Genomic DNA, 8,904 nt, shown 5'->3' with positions numbered 1-8,904 from the left:
TCAGGTGCGGCACAATCGCCGCGCTGATATTAGTACAGAGGTAATGTTTAATTAAAGCACGTCAGAGGTGTGATAAGGCCGCACTATAGTTTATAAGCCTTGGCCGCCATAAGCTAGCGCCGCAGCTAATCCTCTTTCATATAGCGCGACTGCGTCGGCACGGCTCAAACTTGCTCTCTCTCTCCTTTTTTTTTTCTTTCTCCGCAGCATTTATAAAATTAGCAAAGAAATTAACTGTCTGCAAGTGTGGCAAATTGGATTTTGCAAGTGGTGGCTGTGTGTGTGTGTGTGTGTGTGTGTGTGTGTGTGTGTGTGTGTGTGTGTGTGTGTGTGTGTGTGTGCCTGTCTAAGAAGAGTGTGTGTGATAGAGCATAGCCAGGCTGCCACCTACAGTACAAAATGGAGCCTGCTCAACACGTGTGGCTTCCTTAATTAACAAGAACCCCCCCACGTCCTCCCCCGCCCCTCTCTCTGTCTTCTTCCCCTGCTAATGTCGTTACAGAAAATTTGTTAAAATCCATTATTGAAATTATTAATGAAATAATTTCAATTTGGCTGGGAGACTGTGGAAGGATTACACGTGTGTCTAATATGCACATAATGCACCAGGAATGATTTCGACAGCCCACGACCTACTTTTGACCTCGCGCCACCTGATTGGCTGCATTTTTTTTGGGTAAAAGATTAATGACTCATTCAGGTAGCGCAGAGTGACAAGCTATTATCAAAAGATAGACGTGAAAGAATAAATATAGGATGCCGGGGAGGTGTGTGTGTGTGTGTGTGCATGGAATATGAGTAAGTGACAGCAAACTAATAATGTGTGAATAATCAAGACAACAATATGGCTTCCAAAATTGGATGTCTTTTACATTGCAGTCAAAAAAAGAAGACAAACAAGAGCACCAAGGGAGTCCAGACCTCAGCCGATGTCAAAGTTTTTACAAAATTGTTCATGCTGCATTGTCGCAGTAATCCAAACCCACACATGCCAGTCATCGGGGCTAATTTTAGCTTTTTTTTTTTTGACACTTCCAATCAAAGTCAGAAAAGGCACGATTGTGGAATGTCTCGGAATAATTATCCTGAGCGATTATCTTGCGGTGTGGTGAGAGTGATTTTTCCTCCCCTACATACTTGGAAATCAGTCAGAGGCAACAAGTGCGAAAGTGGAATTCAACAGCAACATATTTTTTGCAAGAATACTGAACATGATGGCTTCTGACACGTAACCATCAAGCCGTAGTTGCGGGAATAATTCGCTGCGATAGTTAGCATAACTGCTGGCATAACTAGCTTCAATAGCTAGCATAACTACAAACTACCTGATTGTCTGACATGAGACCATATCATATCATCAGCCCATAGCTAGGCCACAAATACTAGCATAGCTGCTGGCAGAACAAGCAGTCAGAGCTAGCATAACTAGCTGAACTATGAGTTGGTGACATTGTTTCTGACATGACACCATTATGTCATCAACCCCAAAAGTAGGCTGCGATACCTAGCATAACTGCTAGCATATCTACCTGTGATAACAAGCATAATTGTGGGTTGACGATTTGTTGGTTTTGTGCCAGAAACGATCACATTAACCTGTAGTTGTTATTGCAGCAAACACGGCAAGTCCGCTACTATTTTCTGAGCTGTGGTCATGTGACGCTCGGTGGCCATCTGAGATTGAAAATGAATGAATTCATTTGTTATATTGTTACTCTACAACGTATTATAAATCAATCAATTTTCACAATCTTAAAAGCAAATTCAGCGACAATGAATTTGGTTAAAATGTTAAAATCTGTGTGTGTATCCCGCTTTATGCACACGATGACCTCGATGTTCCAAACATTTGGAATATTATTCCACCCGTGGCTTACTTCTTCGACCAAATAGTTTTGAAATGGAGGATTTCCTTTTAGGTTTGCCTTTCTTTACTCCTACGGAGAGCAAAAAGAGACAAACACACACACACACAAACAAATAATACAAACTAAAAATGGGCCATCAAACGCAAAAATAACATTGAAAGATTGTATCAAAAACTATACATGTACCGAAATTTTCCATCATTGCGTTCAGTTGCTCGTCCTCCACCAATTCCCTGAAAATGGGCAAAAAAAATTTGCTTTAACGAAACAATTGTTTTTTTTCCTACTGAAAAATTAAATGTCCTCATTGGTGATTTGAAGCTGACTGCAAAAAATACGAAGTTCTTCAACAAGTGTAGGGACGTATTTTATGAATGTACAAAACCCTGTTGGAAAATAGCTTTTTTTTTGGTCCCTCATAACACAACACTAATCCCCCCACCTGAGGCGGTCGTCATCCAGGACCTCCACGATGGCGTTCCTGCCGTCCACGATCTCCATCAGATTGCGCAGCAGCATCTTCTCGCGCACTCGCTCCTCGGCCGACTTGACGCCATCTATCGCGCCCAAAGCAGAAAGTCGTCTCAGAAAGCGCAAACGTTGGAGCGCCACGTCAAGTCTTACCCGGCTTCTCCAGCAGCCTGCGGAGTTCCCGCTCGACGTTCAGCTGCTGCCGCTCCAGCTCCTCAGTCCTCGCTCTGAAACGTCACAAAACATCTCCGTCTGAAGGAAATGATCTGAAGTGCGTTGCTTCCTCTGCCTTCAATTTCGGCTCACAACACAAAGCAAAAAAACAACAACAACAAAAAAAACACTCACGTGTAGACAAGTTCCGACTCTTTCCTGATGAACATTTGTTTCTTTCGGATGAGTTTGAACCAGTCGACCATCAGCGGGTCCATCAGGAGGTCGCCATCGCCCTCTGGAAGCCACCAAAACCTGTTGCTCCATCAATGCAGACACTACTCCGAAAGATTGCAGGCTGAATATCAGCCCTCGAAGAACACGGCGATCAGTGTTGCAGTGCTGTTAAAGCAACCTTAGACTTTGATTGATGTCCCGTGCATGCCCACCCAATTTCGTATCAATCTGCGAAACTGCTTTTTGTTTACTTTTTAACCGTACAAGGGGTGCTACTGAGTGATTTTTTTTTTTCCCGCCGCTCTAGTCCAACAAACCTCGATTATCATTTAACGTGTTAAATGTGGGCCTTCGACTATACTGAGAAGCCAGACGAGACGATGTCTAAGTAACAAAATCCTTCTTATGTTTCCCTTTAACTCATTCACTCCCAAAGACGATTTTAAAAGTCTTTTCAGACTTGGTCCAGAATTAGCTTGTACTGAATGAGTTAAATGCCACAGTGTAACATGTCTCTTTTTTTCTGGAGCGCCTCCATCCAAACAGGGAGGAGGAGACGAGGGCGCACCTTCCTCGCAGCGGCGAAGCTTCCTCTCCAGCTCCACCCCTTCCTTCTCCAGCAGCGCCAGGTTCGTCTCGATGTCGTCCAGCTCGCTCTCAATCCGCTCCGCCGGGATGTGATAAGACGTGCGCTGATATAAAAACAAAGCCCATTCAAGTCCTTTCATAATTTAAGGGAAGAAAAATGACTTGATAAGTTAAATGGATAAAAACAAAGCCCATTCAAGTCCTTTCATAATTTGAGAAGAAAAAAAAATGACTTGATAAGTTAAATGGAGAAAAAAAAAAATTCAAATTTTCACTGTTAATTAATCTCTTAAGAGACTTAATGGAGGGAACTTACGGAGGGTGACCTCATTTCAGCGCCGGAGGCGTTGGTGGGCGACAAATACGTTCCCTTTTTAGCGCCTAAGAGGTAGATGAAATAGGATTTAGACGGCAGCTTTTGTCACATCTGACTCTACCTGACGTGGTTTGTGCCAAAAGCCACATTTCATCAACAACGACGGTGGTTAAAGCACGCGCGCGTTCAAAGTGACGCGGCGTACCTGATGGGACGTCTCCTTTGGAGGTCGGCGAGCTAATGGACTCCGCGGCTTGCCATCTGGAGGAGGATTTAACAGGCGAGCGCCTCCTGGGAGGATCGGCTGGAAGAAGGAGGAAGGCGAGCTTTACGTCTTATTGGTCTGCACTCATTTCAATTTTCACGGGATTTTCAGCACAAACAAATAAAGGCCTGGAATGTGCCGGGGAAGATTCCAATGCACCTTTTTTTTTTTTTTTTTTATCAACAAAGTGTCATTCCCAACGTATGTTATGAACTACGTTGATTTGAATGAGCAACTCACCAAGATGCACGTAGCCTGCTGGTGAAAAAAAAACAGGATGAGGAGGTGGTAGAGTCACTGGAGTCGCGGGGGGAGTCTTCGAGGTACCGGTCGGGACGCCGGAGAACGCCGTGGACGTGAAATCATGCTGATGTTCTTTTCTGGCAGATTCTGCGGCTCTTCTGTGCAACGGAAGAAGACAGAGAGGCCTCGGCTTGTCATTTGGAAGTGCTGAGAAGCAACAGTGCAGATAAACGTCACACTGGAGTCATTAGTGGAGGATAGGGATGAGAAGGCTTGCTGTTAAGAGGACGATAAGATGGGGGAGGATGTGGGGGAGGGGTGGTAGCGCAGTTTAGAGATGCCAGTGAGATTAGACAAGATCAAAAGTGACGGGTCTAATAAGACACTTAGTGACACTGATAGGCTTTACCTTAGCGGCTCTGATCGGGTTTCCACACATTTCGGCTTGGGAGGATCTGGCGGCAAAATGGGACATGCCGGTTGAGCGCAGGCCTTTCTTTGGGCATTTGAAAATATCATTACAAAGGATTAGGAAATGTCATTTTATTATTTAGACTAGACAAATATTATTAACCTTTTCAGGGACAGCGGTTACTACGGTGGACAGCTGATCAGGTTGTCAGGTTAAAGGGTGCATGAAAAGGGTAAAATATGGAGGATGGATTCCAAAACTTTGTGTGCTTCACACTCGTTGTTGTTGGGTTAATACAGTATAGTGGATATTTGATCCATGCATTCAGAAATGTATTCTGGAAAATTAAACATATTAAAAGCATCTATTTTGCACTTATTTTGTCCATATCTAAAATGATGATTTTTGTCATACATCTGGTTAAGACGTGTGTGTGTGTGTGTGTGTGTGTGTGTGGTCCTGTGGCTAGCCAGTCGCACGAATGAAAAATTGTGCCCCCCGCAGCATTCCCTGATTTACATAATCTAATGTTTTAATTATCTGACCACAATTCAATATCTAATCCAAATAAACGACTTCATCTTGACAGATGCCAAGCCTACTGCAATACACGGTGTTCCATGACAGTCATAAAAAAGGTATTTACTGGCCCCCTGTGGCATTCTGAGAAAGTAGCAAAGCGTCCTTTTGTGCGGCATTTATTTAGTCAAGTGGACGACTCACCAGTGTCTCTGAGAGCGGAGGCCGCCACTTGACTGGTGAGCGTGTCAAACAAAATCAACGTATGACAAATGTTGCCTTGTTTTGGATGAATGAGGCGCAGACGAGGGGTCCGGTTGGGTGTATGACTCAAAAAAAAAAAAAAAAGTTTGATGAATTTGCTCACCTATGGGAGCCGTCGACCTCGTGGTGCTACATTTGATCACTTCAGGGTGAGAATTTCTCGCTGGGCTTTTACTGCAGTCGACTTTTGGCGGAGTGGAAATTTCACCTGGACTGGACTCTGCTCCAAAGCTGCAGAGTAAAATTCACAATTCAAAGTGTTAACAATTCTTTTAAAAAGTTGAAATGGGGGCAGAAAGGGTAAGAAATCAACGTGCACCGTTTCTCTGCCGAGCGAATCGTAAACAGACATTTGTTGTTATTGTTGCAGTTTTGCTCGGCCATTTTCTTCCCCGCTTTGCCCGCATCCATGTGCGGCCATTGCGGGAGTGCCGGAGGCGCCGGCGGGGGCGCCGCTTGGAGAAAGTTCTGTCGCGCCGCTTGAGTCTTCTGTGCCGAGGTGGTCCAGCACTGAATCGGGGGGACGAGACGGACGGGTTTGGAAGAAGGCGCCGCCGGTTGCATGCTGATGACGCTTTCTAACAAGCTGGACGCCGGCTTGAGCCAAGCCTCGGCGGGAGGGTTGGGAGTCTTGTCGGGGTGTACGCGGCAAACAAAAGTGTCGGGATTCTTTCCGGGTTTGTAGCCTCCCGCGTGGAGCGTACCCGAACACTCGCAACATCTGGAATGGTGAAGGCAATATTTATTAGAATGCCGTGTTTAGACTCGTGGGGCCGCATTTTACATATTGTCAAGATTTTTTTTTTTTTTTACTTGACTTGCCCTTTAACTTTAATGTATAATACATTTTAATTGAATGATTTCAATATTTTTATTCCATTGTTTCCTGTTAATATTCAAATTGTGCAGAGTGTTCCAAAAACATTCATTTAGGAATATAACCGCCATCTTGCTTTCAATGAACATTTAGGACTACTATGCTCCTGTATTTTAACGATGACCATGAAGGTGATACTTGATGAGATGTTTTGGGGTTTTATTTCCCGGGTGGTATTTAGTTTTAAAAGTTTCTTACATGAAACAGCTCCTGTGAAAGAGCTTGCCGTCCACAAAGTGTCGTTGGACCAGGTGAACGTGACTCTTGCAAGCCACACATTTGCTGTTGAGGGATCCACTTTTGCTGGTGTCCAGATTCTGGAAAGCAAACTTCACAATAACAACTGGAGGAGACGTTCAGGTGTAACCAATGACGTGATCCAACCTGAGCGGCAGCTTTGACCAACTTGGGAGATGTCCGGCCGGGAACAGGGGGAGGAGCCTGATTCTTGATGGCGGTTTTGGTTGGCGAGGCTTTGGGATCCAGTGGGAGATTTTTCTTCTCTGACGGGGACTCCTTGGAGCTCTGCGCCGAACGTTTCACTCCTACCGAAGCGTAAGAAAAAAAAGATTGACGCAATATGGATTGTTTGGATGAATATTTGAATTAATAATCATTTTAGAAGTCAAAACATTTTAAAACAACATAGGCATAAAAACCATTTGTAATTGCTTTGAAAAAAAATATCCTTTCTATCTTATTTTTGAGACCGATTTAAAAAAAATGAACCAAATGCACGCAAATAGCTAAAATATTGCATCTGGGATTAAAAAGCTCGAAAATGAAATGAAACATTCTCACTGTGTGGTCGTGCTTTGAAGTAGTTGTAATACTGCGAGACGTAGGTGAGAATGCTGAGTCTGTCGGGGATCCTTAAGGACACCATGTCCTCTGCGTCTAACAGAGCTGGAATCCCCAACTCCTCCTCGGCCACCTGAAAAGCCTTCAGAAGGAAAACACTGACAGTCAGGAGGCCCGCGTCACCAGTCCGACAATACAATCGGCTTTAAATAGACCTTGATGGCTCACTTCCTCGGGGATACAACAGGAAGCAACATGGACATGATTTTTAAATGTGAAGTCTGATTGTGACAAGTGGTTGCTTTTGTCCAAACTGTTTCTTATCTAACAACAGTGCAGGAAAGGCGACCCGTCATGAAATATACAACGGCGTCCGTTACCATACTCATGTTTCCTTTACCAGGAGGACTGTGCAAATGGTCAGAGAGCTTGCAGCTTGGTGGCAGGAAGTCAACTTCCACGAGGTTGTCAGTCATTGACAAGACACGGCGGCAAAATGTTTTTAGTCGTGTTCACTTTGGAGGATGGGTCCTTGAGACTTTTTTGTGCGTTCCCTTACACTAGACATGTGCAACCAATTTCATGTTGATCAGTGAAACTGGTCACTTGGGTTTTTTTTTTTTTTCAACGGCACGACTGAGTGAGCTTTAAATGCATATATCTTTGGGTGTTGCTTTCTTGTTGAGTTTTCGGGCATGTCGCAGCCCCCAAATGCAATAAAAGGGGCCCCTGAGAGGAAAGAAGTTCCCTCCAGCTGCCTTTATCTAGCGGGTGCACATTGCTGGAGGCGTGACATCACACGTCAAGTTTTAAAGGGCCGAACGAGATGACGTCTCACCAGCTTGTTGTTGTCAAACACGTCCTCCACGCGGAGAGAGTCGTAATCTCTGTACAAACACAAAACAAACCCACACAGAAGCATCATTTCGCCCCATAATGCAACTTTTTATAACTGTGAGAAACACGACATATAAGGTGTGCCACAGAAAAGTGGTCCGGAAATGATTGATTTACTCCAAATATCGTATTTTTGTTCATCTGTCTATCCCGTCGACGTATAGTGACAAGCGGAACAATTAAATGGCCTTCCACTAGATGGCAGAAGTTACAGAATTAACCAGAGATCCACCAATAGGATAGAATGTAGGCATCACTCATGATGTAATACAACAAAAACAATACCACAGTTGTGTGTGCTCTGCAGTCTGACAGACAACAAATTTGCATCGATGTTGCGACATAAACTTTTAAATAACAAATCAAATCTGGTAAGGAGTGTCCAGTACTTACATGAGGTCGGGTCTGTGTTTGTGGATGAGCGCGCAGAAGGCCAGTCCGCTCCGGAACGACGTAGTCATGTTTGTGATGTTCACGTCCCGGTAGCCGTCACACTGAGACCGGCACCACTGCTCCAGAGCCTGGATGGCAGACATGCTCCCAAAGAGCTCGCTAACGTTTGGAACCAGTGAGCGAAGTAGGAAAGAGGTGTAAAAATATCAGGTAGAGGGGGGAGTGGAAGCGGGGTAGGGAGGCGCAGCTGCGTCCTGTTGGTTGGCGAGTGAGCCATTGGCTTGGGTTTCTGCGCTAAATGACGCGCAACCGCCGAAGTTGACAGCGCGAACGAACGAAAAAAAAAAAGGTTCTCTCGCATTTGTTCGAGACTCACCTGTGGATATCGAAATACAAATATATATATAAAAAAAAAACGGGCTACTGTAAAAGTATGTAGACTGTTGAAATAACTTGAAACAATTGAGCAGCGGATTAGCGTTCTGCGCAAGTGATGCGCAACCGCTGACTCGCCACAAGTCAATTGCGCAAAATTGTGAAGACTCACCAGTGGAATAGCTAAATAAACACACAATGGACGTATTGAGTGAGTGGTGAAAT

General features: G+C 44.5%; 1 protein-coding gene across 8 annotated transcripts in view; it reads right to left on the bottom strand.

Annotated features, from left to right (window-relative positions):
- micall2a (mical-like 2a) overlaps positions 1-8,612 on the bottom strand; it is a 28,853-nt gene extending 20,241 nt beyond the window's left edge. Inside the window, exons 1-17 of one of the 8 annotated variants that reach the window (XM_019866434.1) lie at positions 8,305-8,610; positions 7,853-7,901; positions 7,015-7,156; positions 6,598-6,758; positions 6,412-6,530; positions 5,656-6,057; positions 5,440-5,567; positions 4,551-4,596; positions 4,139-4,317; positions 3,839-3,937; positions 3,634-3,698; positions 3,298-3,421; positions 2,688-2,790; positions 2,493-2,566; positions 2,311-2,425; positions 2,055-2,101; positions 853-1,937 (exon numbers count right to left, since the gene is read on the bottom strand). In XM_019866434.1, coding sequence (XP_019721993.1) covers positions 1,858-1,937; positions 2,055-2,101; positions 2,311-2,425; positions 2,493-2,566; positions 2,688-2,790; positions 3,298-3,421; positions 3,634-3,698; positions 3,839-3,937; positions 4,139-4,317; positions 4,551-4,596; positions 5,440-5,567; positions 5,656-6,057; positions 6,412-6,530; positions 6,598-6,758; positions 7,015-7,156; positions 7,853-7,901; positions 8,305-8,447 — 2,076 coding nt within the window. In that variant the 5' untranslated portion in view covers positions 8,448-8,610 and the 3' untranslated portion in view covers positions 853-1,857. Of the gene's footprint in view, positions 1-852; positions 1,938-2,054; positions 2,102-2,310; positions 2,567-2,687; positions 2,808-3,297; positions 3,451-3,633; positions 3,699-3,838; positions 3,938-4,138; positions 4,318-4,550; positions 4,597-5,439; positions 5,568-5,655; positions 6,058-6,411; positions 6,531-6,597; positions 6,759-7,014; positions 7,157-7,394; positions 7,602-7,852; positions 7,902-8,304 lie in introns of those variants that run through there. The other 7 variants (XM_019866433.1, XM_019866435.1, XM_019866436.1 and 4 more) reach the window with 7 other exon arrangements.
- Between the last annotated feature and the right edge of the window lie 292 nt (positions 8,613-8,904).

The sequence above is a fragment of the Hippocampus comes genome, unplaced genomic scaffold (assembly GCF_001891065.2).
Source record: "Hippocampus comes isolate QL1 unplaced genomic scaffold, H_comes_QL1_v1.1 scaffold99, whole genome shotgun sequence".
NCBI lineage: Eukaryota > Metazoa > Chordata > Actinopteri > Syngnathiformes > Syngnathidae > Hippocampus > Hippocampus comes.
The sequence above is the reverse complement of the archived record's forward strand: the minus strand, read 5'-3'. Positions and strand labels throughout refer to the sequence as shown.